Here is a 15,431-nt window from a genome sequence, read left to right on the forward strand (position 1 = left end):
CGTCGCTTACGCAATGTTGCTTCGCTTGGTTCACCGTGACCGCTTCCCAAGAGTGTCTGCACTAGACGAATCAACGTCGTAGGGCCTGACTCCACCCATAGCGTCAGATCCATGCGCCTCCCTACCACCACGCCAGATGTACCATATGACCCAAAGTAAACCTACAAACGCAACGGCGGCAAGAGTACAACCAACTATGATGAAGTTCCGGTTCGTTGCCGACGCACTATTGTCCTTGGGGACACACGAGTGACCTTCGCAAGGCCCGGGAAAACTGCCCGTCACGACAGAAGGGACATCCAGGGTTGCAGATGAAGAGAATACGTTCTCCGGCGTAGGGGGGGAAGTAATGGCAAGGTAATCGAGGATGATTTTCTTGTTGATGTTGGTCCCGACCAGCTTGTGCTTTTGAAGAGGCAAGGTAGGCGACTCGTAAAACAATATGCCGGGCTTCCGCTGGCCCTTGGTATCCTTCGAAAAATCCCAGGGGCCGCCCTCGTCGATTTCGTAGGTAGAGTTATTGTGACCGTCGACGGTGCCGAAGACACTGATCGATGTACCTGAACGCAATTATGAACTCCATATAAATTGATAGTGACTTGAATTCGGCTCACCAACAAAATTCAGAGTGAAACTTGCATTGGCAGTTGACGTGAGCGTAGTGGTTGTGTTAAACTCATCATCACGACCTCCGCGTCGCCATCCTACCGAGTACTGAATCTGAAGATCGGAGTCGTCTATTATGTAGGTGAATGGAGGATTTGCCATTGTGATTAATGGAGGGATGCGTAGTAAGTAGCCCCAGGTATTTAACCTTGGTTTGAGGGATCACAGGTCTCCACCTCAGTACTCAGTTCCTTGCCTGAGCAGATTAGGAGCGGATAGGGTATCATGTGTATCTCGGTTGCTCGTTTGGGTTGACCAACTTCGGACATAGTCGTATTTGATAGATAATTAGGCATTCGAGGTCATCTTCTTAGTGACGATCAGAGTCTAAAGCATATTGCTCGTCCTTGTGGATCCCGCACGGCAATCTGAAAATCTATGATTTAATGCATACAATGAACATCAAAAGTGTCTCTAGGCAACATAAACATGGACAAACGAAGACTTCTCTAGTTGATACAACATAAAACTTGCTTCAGACCATCTCGGGGACTTCAGATACCTTCCACATCCACCAGGGCCCTGTGGCAATGGGTCTACTATCAGTACGCCATTGCTCGATATTGATTGAAAGGCAAGTATACCTAATGGGTCGGTACGATTATGCTCGGGAGCTGTCCACAACCCGATGACACCAGCAGCCGATCCAATGGAGCCAATTTGTACGCCCTCGGTGACCCATTCCGTTTTATTGCTTGCGCCAAATCGGGTACGCTGAACACGTTAAAATCAGGTTAGGAACACTGCTAGATCCTTGAGTCTTCACACCACATAAATTTGGACTTACCATGCTCCATCGCACGGCGCCGTCGCCTATCATCCTCACTGTCCCACTTATCCTGCGTTGCTCGGAAGAATTTTGGTCGGAGCCGATCGAGGCGCCCTCGATCTTGATTATGGGGAGTTTGTATACGAGGGCGTCTGTGTCGGAGAGCAGTTGACTCGGTGGCGGGGCAACAGGCGGTGGGAGATAGCCAGTAATTCGGAGTGTCAGGGGGAAAGTCCCAATTTGTTCTTCTATGTCTAGATCTATGTCTGTTCCACGGGATATCTGATGAAGAGCAAGTGTAAGTCAGCGACTGAGCGTCCGGGAATACTGGAAAGGGTAGGCGCACGCTGCGATCATGATCTACGGCCCAAGTAGGGGATATGCGTCAATCAATACATGAGCATTGGACAGGACGCCGGAAAGAAGACTTACGAAGGAGATCTGGGTACCCCATCCACGAAACAGTCCGCCTAAGGTTCAAGTTGAACGTTGAAGTAGGACTAGCCAATCGCGGACACGTACAGCCACCTCCCTTCCACTCCGGCCCAGTCCCATCCACGATGTTCTACTCCAAGAGGATCTTGCTCCCCCTCGCCTGTGTCTGGCGCGGGCGTTGCCGTTGCCTCCAAGTATACCTTCTTCGCCCATCCATGCTGCCAGAATCCCGGTGCACCTCCAAAGCGGAGTAAATTAACATCTTTCAACGACTCAACAAACTGTTGGCCCCCGATTTGGCCCCAATCAGTGCCGCTATGATCTGGAGCCCAATGGAGGTCCGCTGACAGGCGAAGATTGCATTCAAGAATGAACCTCGCGGCAGACAGCCAGCTATAGTCGGGTATCAGCCGGTGAGGTGTAGGAGGATAGATATAATGGTTATCCGGAGCTTCGTCGTCTTCGTCACCTTCATCGCTTTCCTCGTCGTCCGTGACATCCCATTCATTATCTTCTCCATCAGAGTCTGAATGCGATGCAGTGCGTGACGCGTTGGCAATGTTGATCGCGATGTGTACAACGGGTGAGTTGCTTCCATCATGTCCCGCGTGCTCTGCATCCTCCCCAGTCGGCGTCAGAAGTACGAACGGACCCCAGCATTGTTCGACAGTCGTATACCGCATGTCGTACACCTTCTGGCGCGCTCTCTTCCGCGCGGCGAGTCTGTCCCGCTCCTCTATCTCCATGACCTTATCTTCGTAGCTCGATGGCGTTGGCATCTGCGAGACACTGGGTTCGAGGCCAAGGTAGAAAGCAAGCTTGAATAGCGGAAGCTGGGTATTTATTAACCGTTGCAGCTCGTTATCTTTGCGTTTGAGCACTTCGGAAGCGGCTGAGAGAGGGAGACCGAGACCGAGGAGCCTTAGCAGGAATACGGCATCATCAGATACCGTCAGAGACGACAAGGGGGAAAGAGCAGGTGCCAAGATGCGGTGATCGGGATGTGGGTGTAGCACCACATCGTTCAGCGGCAGAATCGTGGTAAAGATGGACGCGATTGTCCTCAAATGGTCGATGCTGCAGAGCTAGAAGCAGCGGTCAGTAATCGTATCAATGAATGAGATTACACCCACCGTCCCGTCTTTTATGTGCACTTTGTACGCTCTCGCGGCGCTGATCCGCCGTTTGAACTGGTTTTCCCAAGGGTACGAAAGCGAGGTGCACTTGTCGTCCAAGTTTCCCAGGACGCATCCAGAGTCGTTGGCATATCTCAGGTGAGCCAGAATGACTCGAGGATCATCGAACGTCGTCAGGAATATATGTCGCCAGAGATGGTGATCGTCTGAGTTGTAGATCAGATTGTGGAAGTATTTGCAGGTTTCAGACAAAGCTGCTATAGCATTTGGATAGCCAGCGTTTGCGAGGTGAACGAGCACTTGCTCTATGAGTTCCTGGGGGACGGCGAAGATGGTGGTCGGTAGCGCCTCTGCGGTTGGGGTCATCCTGAATTCGCAACTCGCGATCGGCAAGCGGTCGAGGCCAAGGGAGCTTTGGGCGCTAGTTAGTAATCCCGCCGTACACCCAAATTTGGATACATAGTCTTTCTCCAACGCTTCGGGGTTGCCAACTGCCTGGGCGTAACACTGGGGGTGCATTCAGATGGCTCCTGCGCGATCCCGCGGCAGCGACTACCGATCTTGAGGGCGCCCCCAGGAGATCACGTGCAGGGCGGGTTTCTTCAGGCGCTTCGTTACCTTTCGTTACGTTGGAACGTAACTCCGTTCGCCGTTCACCATGTCGCTTGCTTTCGCCGCTGAAAAGCAACTAGCCGTCTCTGCGGTCAGAAGGGCATGCAATCTCACCTCTTCTGTATTCAATCGATTAGTCAAGTCAGAGACCGTCGTGAAGAATGATAAATCCCCAGTGACCGTAGCAGACTTCTCTGCGCAGGCAGTCATCAGTTCTATGCTCGGAAAGGCGTTTCCAGGCGACCCAATTGTCGGCGAAGAAGATTCGGCCGATCTGCGTCTCGAGAGTGGCAAGGAGCTCCTGGATCGTATAGTTGCACTCTCCAACGAGGCACTGACTGCAGACCTGGGGCTCGGCGAGAATGCTGATTGGGGAATCGGTCCCGGAAACAACAGGACCGCTGAAGAAATCATGGATGCGATTGACAGAGGAAACTATGCCGGAGGCAAGACAGGAAGTGAGTACATTTGCACTCGATCACATCCTTAATGGCTAAGACAAGGACAGGAATGTGGACCATCGATCCCATCGACGGCACGAAAGGATTCCTTAGAGGGGAGCAGTACGCTGTGTGCCTTTCACTGATCGTTGACGCAAGCGTTCAGCTGGGTGTCATCGGCTGCCCGAACCTCCCTATCGACGCTGCATCTCCCAACTCCCCAAAAGGGTGTATCTTCGTCGCCGTTCGCGGACAGGGTGCCCAGCAAGTTGCTTGACAAACCCCCCTCTCGTCTTGCGAACTCCTGACACTTTATTTCCGCAGATGGCGCTCTCAGGTGCCGACCCACGACCGATCAGCATTCCTGCATTTTCGATGGATCAGCTGAATTTCTTGGAGTCTGTGGAGTCAGCACATGCGTCCCATTCATTCCACGATCTCGTTGCGCGGAACCTGGCGCTGAAAGCTCCGCCGACGCGTATGGATAGTCAGGCGAAATACTGCGCCTTAGCTCGCGGAGACGGTGGGGTCTATATCCGCATGCTCACGAGCTCTTCCTACAAGGAGAAGATCTGGGTGGGTCCGAGCAACAATGTTGTGTGGCCATGGTTTCATATTCGCCTTTCTAGGATCATGCCCCGGGATCGGTTTTGGTAGAGGAAGCGGGTGGTGTGATCAGCGACTTCAATGGCAAGCCGCTCGATTTCGGGGCAGGTAGATCATTGGGGGACAACTTTGGCATCCTTGCTACGGGTAAGGACGTGTACCCGAAGGTGCTCGAAGCCGTACAGCGGGCTCTGTCTGAGCGTAAAGCCAACATATGATCTAGAAGCACGGAGAGGAAGAATTGTATCACATTGTAGAAATAACACCTTGAAGCAGCCGCTTCGTGGCACTCGGAGTACTTGTGGAAACTTCGCGGACAAGTCCTATCGGTAGAACATCAACAAATACAGGTTGCATATCCTCACCACTAGCAAGCCCCAACGCAATTTGACTATCGTTACCACTGTCAGTCGATGTGGGCATGAATCTCTTCACCCTCGGCCGGTAGTAACCCAAACCCTCTTACAGCGCCATGACATCTATAGGTCCGCAGTTGCGACTGCTGTGGTACATTGAGAGGCTTGTCGAGCACAAACGAGTTTACAGTCGGATGGTGAGGGCCAAGTTCCTTCGGGCGAATGACATACGGCTGAAACAACAACTTTCCCCGCAGATCGGACACGTTCCCTCTCACCAACAACTCCGAGCCATTGGCCATCCTCACCACACTAAACTTCCCCACTTTCCCTTCCCACAGAAAGGAAATCATGGACGCGTAGAACATGATGGTCAAAGAATAATGCGTAAAGTGGGATCCCATCTGCGTTTTGAGATCCCCGTCGCGAGAATCATACCACCACTGGTCATGGGCATGATTAAAGATGAGCTGGTAGACGTTGACGAGATTAAAGGTGTCGATGATGTAGCAGAGGTCGCGGAAGAAGGCTTGGTTAGCATGAAGCAGCCTCGTGCCTGGGGACTCGGCTGAGAGCCAGTTGGATGGATCGCTTGCGGCAGGGTACTCCTTTGAGAGCCATCCAGAGGTAACCAGGTTTTGTGCCACTCCGTTAATCCTCGCATGAAGACCTTGTGGATCTCTAACAAACTCGTAGTCCGTCTGCTCACAGATTTCCATGGCTATGCCCTTGAGGCGCAAGCCGTCCGTCGCAAGTGAAGCTGTCGATTCATGCACTTCATATGTCCTTGGGGACCACGCCTGTGCAACGGCATCGCCTCGTATGGATGGACCACCCCAGGTGAACCCCTTGGATACGCGCAGCGGATTGTTGGCGACGTGACTTGTTAGGAGCAGGGAAAAATCCCCGCGCAGAATAGCAAGAATGTTGATAATCTTAATCACGTTTGCAGCAACGACCCGTGGGTCAGTCTTTGGCGGGGGGACTGCTGGAAGGTCGACGATGCGAGACGACATATCAACGTGGACCAGATTGCTGACAAGGGCCACTTTGTCGTATTGATTGAAGCAGCCTAAGTCGTGGACGACACCGAAGGCCCAAGCGATGGACTGCTGGAAGTCATATTTCGCGTTGGCTCCCCACGTATTAGAGCCACGAGGATCCGTGAGACCCACATCGTTGATCTGGGGGTCGTATATTCCTGCTCGGTTAATCCAGTGCTTCAAGCTTGCCCAGCTGAAGGACATAGGCTTCCCGTAGGGATCATCCGTGCGATGTACGTATATCGCTGGCGAGCGGCTGAGGACCCATTCCTGGGAGCACCACGCCCGTCCGAACCAACGCGCATTCAGGATTCTCCGGACGATCTGCACATATTCGCTCGAGCGATTTCGCAGCATGGTGAGACTTCCCTGAAGAAGCTCGAGCTCCGCATTGCTGAGTTCCACGTCTTCGAGGAGAATAACGGTGAGGAATGCGTTGCTGTAGAACCTATCCATCAGCGCGACTTGCACCTCTTTCTCCGCGTTGTTGTTTTGATCGATGCACATGTAATCTAACCAGACCTGTTTAATCTCTGTGACTTGTACCGCATCCTCGAACGCCTTTCGAGTGAACGAAGAGAAGTGATTGCATTCGACCGGCGTCGCTCCGCTTCCCCTTGCGATCTGCGTCCCTAGGTTGCTGTCGTAAAGACGAACCCAGTCTTTACCTGGCCAAGAGTAGCTGATAGCAACATATTTCCCATCATCGAAGGGGACAACCTCGTATACATCACCATCCCCCCTGCGCCTCATGCATCTCAGGGGAGTAAACCGGGTAATCCTGCCACCAGTGGTAGTGGACTTGCTATTGCTACAGATATTGAAGGCATCTCCAAAGGAGAAAGGGGAGTCGCTCTTGATCGACAAAGGCATACCGTGTACTGGACGGCTTGATTACTGAGGTATACGTATTTGTTAGTTTCTACTGCTCGATCTAAGACTAAGAGAGAATCTGACTGCAAGGTTGCAACGCAAGAAGTAAGTCGTGTATTTTAGCGCACATCCATCCACTCGTGAGAATTGTCGCCACAGCGCCCCTAATCACGATGGACATTGGAGTTCGAAAGGCGAACACTCATCTTCATCCACCATGGCAGAAACTCAGGATGAAGAGTGGAAGGCCCAGATCTCTACGTTGTTTGAGGTGGAAACTTCCGTTAACTTAGATGCCATGGATCCGGCGAAGTCTTATGCCAGGATCAGTCCAGAGATCACAGAGTATGTCAGCCAGCTTGGAGAGGTGAGTAGTAGTCGAACTTGGACGCAGGCGAGGGGCCTACGCCATATTATTTGTCCCCTATAGGATTTGACTGTGTTGCTGCAACGCCCGGCCCTTATCCCCCCTCCCATGAGTTCCTCATTTCCGTTGACCGACTACTTCATTTCGTGAGTGAAGTTTGGATCCTACAAGCCAATATTACATCAAGTAGACGTTCTTCTGATGCTTCATTATCTAGATCATCTCATAACACATATCTCCTATCGAGACAGCTCGTTGGCCGAGCATCTGCTGCATGTTACTCACATGTTCTGTCTCGCAACGGTCGCTGCGTCGAAATAGACGTTTGGCCTTCGTCCAATGGTCCAATCGTCACCCATGGCTATACTTTGAGCAAAAGTATCAGCTTCCACAGCGTTTGTGCAGCCATAGGTGATTCGGTCGGTGAATATGATTGGCCGACTATGGTCAGTCTGGAGTGCCACGTCGGTGTCGAGGGTCAACAAGAATTAGTGGATATAATGGTACAGACGTGGGGCGACAAGCTGGTGCAGCGGCGGCTTGATACGATAGAAGATGGTAAAACCTCGCCCGGAGACCTCTTTGGGAGAATCCTCCTCATGGTTAGGATGCCATGCCGACTTATTTCTTTTCCCTAACATTTCTTCCGAAAGGTCGAATATTATCCTCTTGGCGTGCCAGAACCTGGGGCCGACTCCTCGTCAGAATCGGAGGGCGAAGACGGCCCTGGTGCCCCCCCAAAGCACACTCGTATTTCACCGTCTCTTGCGGAGCTTGGGTTCTACGCGCGCAGCATGAAGCCAAAGGAGGGCTGGCTACACGAGGAAATTCTGGAGCCAAAGAACATCCTCATCAATATTTCCGAATCTTCCATCTCATCCCTTATTCCCAAATCACTTCAACATCTGATCTCTCATGCACATCGCCATCTACGTCGGGTCTATCCTCGTGGTACGCGGATAGGTTCCAGCAATCTTGACCCCGTGAAGTTCTGGCGTGATGGATCGCAGGTGGTGAGCCTCAACTGGCAAAACTACGATCGAGGGATGCAGATCAATGAAGCGATGTTCGTTGGATCCCCGGGTTGGGTGCTCAAGCCTGCTTCTTTCTTGGGTTTGGAGAGAGGCGGTCCGAAGAAGATCAGCTTTGCGTGTCGTATAGTGGGAGTTAGCGGCTGTGAGTTTCTCCTTCGTTTGAGAATATAGTACGATAAACCGTGGCCGATCGTGAACAGTGCCTACCCCCGAGGGTCGCGAACTTGGAGAGCCTTATTCTGTCTACCTTAAAGCCCATCTATTCCACGCTGGTGGCGACAAGAAATGGAAGTCGTCTTCAGTAAAAGCTGGGGGCAACATGGGAATGGACGGGGCTGACGTGATGTGGAAAGAGAGTTTTGAATGGTGGCTGGACGCTGACGAACTCGCATTTCTAAGGCAAGACGATTCTTTCGGGTGTTCCCCTCGTTCTGACTTGGCGGTAGACTATCGATATATGACGATAAATACGCCGGTGACAGCAAGTTTGTCGTTTTCTGTGCTAAGCTGGACCACCTACAACAGGGGTGGTGCTTCCTTCGCATGTTGGATATGAAGGGTAAATACTCTGGGGCCACGCTCCTCACTCACCTCAGCGTAACCCCCATCTCTTAAGGAGTCAGCGCAGGGAAGTAAATATAACACTAGGGACTCTTACAACATATTTATGTACAGTATTTAATGTACCCAATCAACTCGATAATATGATAATATAAGCACATCCTTGACGGCGTCGACTTGACTATTTGACATCGTTCAAATCCCCGCCTGCTGCTCGTTCGATACCCGTCACCATCCGGTCAAACTTGCTCGGGCCCTTTGGTTGTCTGTGCCGCGCACGGGGTGCGTCCTCGTCCTCCTCGTCGTCCTCATCTTCCCCGGCCATAAACTTAGCTATAAACTGAGCAATGCCTTTCTCCCCGACCTCGCTTTGGGCACGGTTGCCCCAGCACCATTCGTAAGTTACCCCCGAGTCATCATCTTGGGCCACGCGTCCACGTTTACTCTTCCCTTTCCCTTTCTTTGACTCACCAACCTTGCGACGGTCAATATATCCCTGCCTGATCAACTGGGAGAGATACGCATCGACAGTCATAGATTGGTGGGTAGATTTCGCGCTGAAGTGCACATTCCCGTGCGACACGGGGATCTTGAGGCGTTTAAGATATGCTCGCAGTTCAGCTGCGGATTTGGATGAGTCTTGGCAAGTAGGGAACGAGGCCAAGGACGTACTGTCACCAAGAACACGACCATTAATGAGGATCAGCGCGAGGATAACGTATAAGATGCCAGTAGGACCAAGGTCATCACCAGTATTCCAAGCGATGATACTTCCGTGGACTCGAAGAGCTGGAGTGTCTTCATCGTCGTCGACATCTTCCAGAACCATGTCTGCGGTCTCAGCTTCAAGGATCTCTGGGTACGTTTGAGCCGCACAGTCTATAATAACTGGATGGAGAGTAGACCGGAGGATATACGTCTTTGATCCAGCCGCAGCCGATTTCTTCTTGACAGTTGTTGCCTTCTGCACTTCATCGAGTTCGTCTCCGCCACCTCCGCCACTAGGGGCTGCACCTTTCTCGAGCTCGGCTCTCGATCTGAGTTCGACGAGTTCCATACCGAATGTTTTACCGAGGATCTCCTGAGCTAGTTGAAAGACGCGTGTAAATGCACGCCCATTCGAACCCATGACTAGCAGGTTTGATGAGCAATATTTAATCTTCGTCAAGCCACCCGAACTTACCCTTCTTCGAGATTTCATCGCGTCTGAGCGGCGTTCTCTTGTGTTCGTTGAATAACGCGAGGCGTACAAGGTCGTTCGCTTTCCTCAAGAGATCCTGTATATCTAGTCATTTATCCCATCAGTATAGAGATGATCAGAGCGTACACCGTCCGCATCTCCCTTTCTCAGATCAGCATCAACGTCCATATCATCTCCCTCCTCCTCCTCCTCCTCCTCCTCCTCTTCGTCTTCTTCAGGTTCGTCTTCTTCTTGTCTTCCATGTCTCGAAGGCTGGCGAGGACGTTGGCTACCCCGCGGTTGGCGCGACTGGGACGCCTGAGGCTGAGTGTTCTGGGAACGAGTCCGTTGGGTTCCAGCGCGAGCCATGGTCGTCAAAACTTAGGAGATCACAATGGCAAGGCACGCGACGCGACAAGAACGTGACAATCTGCACCACGTGTTTGCGTGATGCCTATCGTCAGCTTTCAATTCAAACAAGGGTATCGAGTGGGGGAGCATAGGGCTTGAATTGTGTAGAATCACATATCCAAGAAGTACAGACAGGTCGTTAAGCCGTAAAAATCCAATATCAACTCCATACCGTATAGATTAGCACACGGCACAACACAGGAAGTCCGTTTCGAGTCCAATAGTTAAGAAAGAACGTGGTGGTATCCGGGTTCAGAACGAAAGGATAATAGAGCAAATAGAAATAAAGTATATATCAAGTAGTTTCAAACTCCAGGTGGAGTGAAGCCGGGGAGCTGTGGCCAGTTGCCCAGCTGAGCGGGGTCACCACCGATGCGAACCCAGTGTGAGTGCGAGGGGGTGGGCCCGTCGAGGATGAAGAGTTGATGCCACCCTGGAGGGCTTATGTGGGAGTTGGGAGGGGCAGTGATTGTGCAGGTATTTCCATTGCAGCTAAACGCTGGGAAGATGGTACGAGAGCCCATAGTATTGCCGTGCGTGCTCGATACAGCTAAGTAATATTTTAGGAAAGTACTTGATAAGAAGCATGAAGGCAACGTACCGGCAACAAGGGATACCCTCATATTTCGGGTGGTACCCTGGAACAACCTAACGTTGATGGTAGCAGTAGCGCCATACGCCCAGTCGGTGTTGGTGATATTAAACTCGGGTTGCCTGAATCCTTGGTTGAGGTAGGGTGGAATGTAAACCTGGTCCAACACATTATGGGTAACGATCTCCGCCTGAAAACTCTGGTTTCTCACCTCAACACGGAACTCTTCTGGGAATCCAGGAGTCTGGGGGTCGGAGCCAGAGACAAGAACCCTACCGTCGGGCAGCAGGATTGCCTCAGAGTGGTACAAGCGCGCCACGATGGTGTTATTCAAGATGGAGATTCTTTGGTGGACCGGTTGTGAAGGATCGTACAGCAAAGCGCTGAGATTAGGATCCGTAGCCAAACCAAAGCCGGCAACTCCTTGGTGAGCACCGTTCAAGATCAGGAATGTGCCGTCAGGAAGGGGAGCCTAGGATGATCATGATACTTTAGCAATCTATGAGCGTAGCAGCCAGTGGTGACCTACGATGCATGGCATAACGCGACGAGAGGGCTGAAGAACTTTGAGTCAGATCAACTTCACCAAGATCTCTCGCCGTACCCACCATTCGTTCCAAGGTCCACGTTGGGTTAGGATCCTCCGGTGCCATGGACACACAGTTATCAATAGCTTGTCCAGCTCCGAGATTAGATCCACCACAAATCAGAATTCGCAATGGGTCGTTGTATGGAGCATGTTGAGGGAAGAGAACGGCGGCACCTTCAAGTGGGTATGTACGACCACCGAGGACTAATAAGATGTGAGTCAAGAGGATTAGTGCTAGACGAAGGTGTATGACTCACAGTTATTTACCGAGGCCGGGATATTGGGCAATTCCTTGATGGTTTGGAAGCCAACCGGCTCCAAGATGCGTGCTTCGTTGTAGTAGCCTTTAGGCGCACGTTAGCTTTACTGAGCGTCATAGAGAATGGGTTACGTGCCAACGAAGATATTGCCACTAGGGAGAACGAAAACGAACGGGTACAGGTTGTTCGGATCGGTTCGCTCAAGCCAGTCCAGCTCAACTACTGTATCGCCACCAGCTGGCTTTGGAAGGATTTCCAAGTTCGGTTGAGGAGAGGCATTACTGCCAGTTTCTCCGCCGATAACAAGAATGGATCCGTTCGAAAGCATCGCCGCAGTGGGGTACCATCTTCCACGCTGTGAACACTATCATCAAAGGAGAAGCAGTGTATGAGAGGATCAATACAAACCTGTAGCTCTAATTCGTGGAAATTCTCTTCCCAGTCAGTCGTGCCGTTGACTCCATCGGATCCACTGGGAGTGTAGAACCGGATGCCGAACGTCGAATCAAGTGACCAGCCTCCGACATTGATTTGTCGGCCCGCTTTGTCTGGAAGGACGATGCTGCCTGAACAGAAGACATCGGTTTGAACATGGAGTTCGCGCCATGCGGCCGAGAAGTCGTCAACAAGGGTGAGGTCAAGCTCGTAGGCGCCAGTTGAATTGGGGAAACTGAAGTTATTGTTAGCGCGAAGCTATCGTAGATACGGAAGATCATACCCAGTACCAGTTTTCTCGAGGAATGTCACCTTGTTATTGATGCCCACAGTCGCTATGAGTGGGACGACGACACTGGAGAACGGGCCCACATTCAGCATAAAAACATCCCATTGTGACGCGATAACGTACCCAGGGACTAGAAAAACACGCCAGATTGACTGATGTCAAACGCGCAACAAATGGAGACACCGCTCATAGAGACTCACCGAAAAACTAGATAAGGTGGTTAAATTAGACCACGCGTTCCTTTAAATAAGACAGATGAAGAAAGAAACTAACCTCATATCGGCCAATGTTCGCCGGTGTGTGCCAAACGTCGAGATTTCCGTCCCAATGGTAAAGCTGCAGGCGTTCGGCGCCGCCGCAAAGGTGTATTGGGTCCCCAGAACAAGGCATGTTGCAGTCAGCATCTGGCGCGGTCACCCCACCATTGTTCTTCTCATCAGCAACGTCACCGCAGTCTAGGTGATCCCGAGTATTCAGTGACAGATGCTTCGAAACTGATGGAAGAGCTTACAGCATTCATCGCTGAATTCCATGCCAGCTGCAGGGTACCCGAAAGCAGCGCATTGGTTTAGGCAAGCCTCGACCGTCAGGTTGGTTTGCATGATGATCTGATAAGGGAAGACACGCTGTGCTCCTGGTTCTCTGTGAAATTAACATCGAGAATCAGCGTCCGCGAACAGAAAATCAATGAAAATAGCTGACTGTAAGCAACCAGCAGATTTCCATTGCCCCGGGAGATCAGTGTCCTTGATGACAGGGACAGGCAGAGCAACAACATCACCCGGGTTGCTGGTGTACACTGACAATCTATTTGGTCCACCACAAGCCTCGCTAGCAGTTACCCGAGAATTAATCAACACCCATGATCGTTTCAATTGAGTTCACATACGTCGCATTGCCTCCGCAGCCCATGTTACAACTCGATTCGTCTCCCGGAACGGCGCCATTGATGAGAGTGTTTCCACAGTCTATTGATAGGCCCGATCAGATCAGATATTCTTAGATATCAGACATCGAGGGATAGGAACGTACAACACTCCTGCGCGAATTCCATACCGGCGACCGTAAAATTCATCCCATTGCAGGTGTTGATACAGGATTCGACTTTGAGACCAGCGTCTATGGGGGCCTCGAAGCCAAAAATACGTCCGTGGGCGTTATCGCTGCGAAGAGCGCCGATCCAGGGGGGTCAATAAGGGGAAAGGGGAAGGGATGCAGATGTACGTACACAAAACAACCAGAATAGTGCCAAGTTCCTGGGAGGCCTGACGTGACCGGGAAGACTGGAGCTCCGCCTGGCGCTGGACCTCCTCCACCTGGGGCTTGGGGAGGTGGCAGGTCAGCCCTATCGGTGAGGTTGTACGCGGTCAGGCGATTTGGGCCACCGCAAAACTCTGAACTATTTCCCGAGCACACCATGTTACAGTCCCCTGCAGGTGCCGATGCGCCGCCACCATTAGCGAAGGCTAAGCCACAGTCTACATCGTACAGCATTAAGCGAGAGAAGTAGATGCCAAAAGTGTAACCTACAGCATTCTCGAGCGAATTCTATCCCGGCCAAAGGGAAACCAGCGTGGAAGCACGAGTCCGTACATGTTTCGACCGTCATGTCGTCCGTAGCTCCCATGGCGGCGGTCAAGGTTCGAGCACCATCTGCTTCGAGGACGCAACCTAAGGTGTCCCAGTTTCCTACTTTTGGTATAATCGTTGGGGGAGGAGGGGGCTGCTTGCCACTCCAGAATACGTTGAGACGGCTTCCAGCACCACAACTTTCCCTAGCGTTTCCGGTACATGCCATATTGCATTCAGCGAGGCTAGTATTCGTCCCTCCATTCCCGATAAAGTTCCCGCAGTCTGCAAGAAGAGGGGCGTGTTAATGAAGCTGCAAATGAAGGACTTCGCGAGGGCGAGCTTACAGCATTCTTGGCCAAATTCTGCACCGGCGAAGACGAAGGACCTAGCATCGCAGAAGTTGATGCAGGCTTCGACTGTCATGCTGTCCGTGCTTGTGAATGCGGCCGACGAGAGAGCGCGGGCCCCTGGATTATCGGTGAAACATCCTTGTGATGTCCAATTGCCAGGTAATGTTGTGGGGACGCTCTGACGACGGTGATGTTGTCTATGAATAAAAGAGTGTGGATGGTTGTTTATTCCGGAAGCGACTGTCGGCTACGATGATACTCAGCGACTAACACGATCGAGAGAGCGCGGGGAAGGACATACGGTAATGAGTGAGGCCGCAGCCAAAGCCACACCAAGGCCCTTGGAGAGAACCATTGCTGACCTTAATCCGAGCACGAAGAGGCCCGTCTTTATAGAAATAGGGTGATCCCTGTTTGTTCAAACCAGGCCTCGGTGGAAGTCAAGTGCTGGAGTTCTGGGCTCCCAAGAATCGGAGAAGACTTTAAGTTGGGCAGCAAATGAGTGATGGGTTATAGCCGAGAAAGGTCCCCAGTGAAAATTTTGAGCACGTATTATGGCCGCCTCGTACCTAATTTCAGTATGGAGTTGTTGTCCCATCACCCTGTTGGCACCAGCGCTCAGTGATCAATTGAGACACCCGGGGCGATCGCATATAATTTTAATCCGTTGTCGACAGCTGACGGCAGCTATGGACCACAAATCGTCCAGACTAGTCGTTCGCGGTATTCCATACTCTTATCAAGTAGATTCATGTGATGATCTGTCTATGTATGTTAACTGGCTGCAACGCAGATCGTTGTCGTTTCACCAGGACAGACAAGTGATATCAAGCCGGGTGCTCGATGGTGACAGTA

At 51.7% G+C, this 15,431-nt stretch overlaps 7 protein-coding genes across 7 annotated transcripts; 2 read left to right on the forward strand and 5 right to left on the reverse strand.

The window, feature by feature from the left end:
- Positions 1 to 30: 30 nt before the first annotated feature.
- On the reverse strand, positions 31 to 768 carry PC9H_002370 (uncharacterized protein; the record flags this gene model as incomplete). Its single annotated transcript, XM_036772011.1, has 3 exons — positions 31 to 161; positions 228 to 560; positions 615 to 768. The coding sequence occupies 3 exons, from the start codon at positions 766 to 768 to the stop codon at positions 31 to 33; spliced, it is 618 nt and encodes a 205-aa protein (XP_036625657.1).
- Positions 769 to 1,141: 373 nt separating this feature from the next.
- On the reverse strand, positions 1,142 to 3,525 carry PC9H_002371 (uncharacterized protein; the record flags this gene model as incomplete). Its single annotated transcript, XM_036772012.1, has 7 exons — positions 1,142 to 1,188; positions 1,251 to 1,380; positions 1,454 to 1,717; positions 1,782 to 1,795; positions 1,868 to 1,905; positions 1,958 to 2,955; positions 3,004 to 3,525. 7 exons carry the CDS (start codon positions 3,523 to 3,525, stop codon positions 1,142 to 1,144), a joined length of 2,013 nt encoding a protein of 670 aa, XP_036625658.1.
- Positions 3,526 to 3,664: 139 nt separating this feature from the next.
- Positions 3,665 to 4,882, forward strand: PC9H_002372 (uncharacterized protein; the record flags this gene model as incomplete). The annotated part of the gene is made up of 4 exons (XM_036772013.1): positions 3,665 to 4,076; positions 4,127 to 4,326; positions 4,383 to 4,634; positions 4,688 to 4,882. The coding sequence occupies 4 exons, from the start codon at positions 3,665 to 3,667 to the stop codon at positions 4,880 to 4,882; spliced, it is 1,059 nt and encodes a 352-aa protein (XP_036625659.1).
- A 188-nt stretch (positions 4,883 to 5,070) lies between these two features.
- PC9H_002373 (uncharacterized protein) lies at positions 5,071 to 6,936 on the reverse strand (the record flags this gene model as incomplete). The annotated part of the gene is made up of 1 exon (XM_036772014.1): positions 5,071 to 6,936. The coding sequence occupies one exon, from the start codon at positions 6,934 to 6,936 to the stop codon at positions 5,071 to 5,073; it is 1,866 nt and encodes a 621-aa protein (XP_036625660.1).
- Positions 6,937 to 7,153: 217 nt separating this feature from the next.
- PC9H_002374 (uncharacterized protein) lies at positions 7,154 to 8,952 on the forward strand (the record flags this gene model as incomplete). The annotated part of the gene is made up of 6 exons (XM_036772015.1): positions 7,154 to 7,303; positions 7,367 to 7,449; positions 7,521 to 7,905; positions 7,957 to 8,479; positions 8,538 to 8,736; positions 8,784 to 8,952. 6 exons carry the CDS (start codon positions 7,154 to 7,156, stop codon positions 8,950 to 8,952), a joined length of 1,509 nt encoding a protein of 502 aa, XP_036625661.1.
- A 127-nt stretch (positions 8,953 to 9,079) lies between these two features.
- PC9H_002375 (uncharacterized protein) lies at positions 9,080 to 10,447 on the reverse strand (the record flags this gene model as incomplete). Its single annotated transcript, XM_036772016.1, has 4 exons — positions 9,080 to 9,519; positions 9,571 to 10,029; positions 10,082 to 10,175; positions 10,226 to 10,447. 4 exons carry the CDS (start codon positions 10,445 to 10,447, stop codon positions 9,080 to 9,082), a joined length of 1,215 nt encoding a protein of 404 aa, XP_036625662.1.
- A 347-nt stretch (positions 10,448 to 10,794) lies between these two features.
- PC9H_002376 (uncharacterized protein) lies at positions 10,795 to 14,931 on the reverse strand (the record flags this gene model as incomplete). Its single annotated transcript, XM_036772017.1, has 19 exons — positions 10,795 to 11,039; positions 11,091 to 11,238; positions 11,293 to 11,553; positions 11,611 to 11,637; positions 11,690 to 11,874; positions 11,928 to 12,014; positions 12,066 to 12,285; positions 12,339 to 12,600; positions 12,649 to 12,784; positions 12,855 to 12,861; positions 12,928 to 13,109; positions 13,166 to 13,296; positions 13,357 to 13,485; positions 13,544 to 13,622; positions 13,687 to 13,817; positions 13,883 to 14,132; positions 14,185 to 14,508; positions 14,571 to 14,823; positions 14,878 to 14,931. The coding sequence occupies 19 exons, from the start codon at positions 14,929 to 14,931 to the stop codon at positions 10,795 to 10,797; spliced, it is 3,111 nt and encodes a 1,036-aa protein (XP_036625663.1).
- Positions 14,932 to 15,431: the final 500 nt, after the last annotated feature.

This window comes from Pleurotus ostreatus (assembly GCF_014466165.1).
Source record: "Pleurotus ostreatus strain PC9 chromosome Unknown scaffold_11, whole genome shotgun sequence".
In the NCBI taxonomy this organism is placed as follows: domain Eukaryota; kingdom Fungi; phylum Basidiomycota; class Agaricomycetes; order Agaricales; family Pleurotaceae; genus Pleurotus; species Pleurotus ostreatus.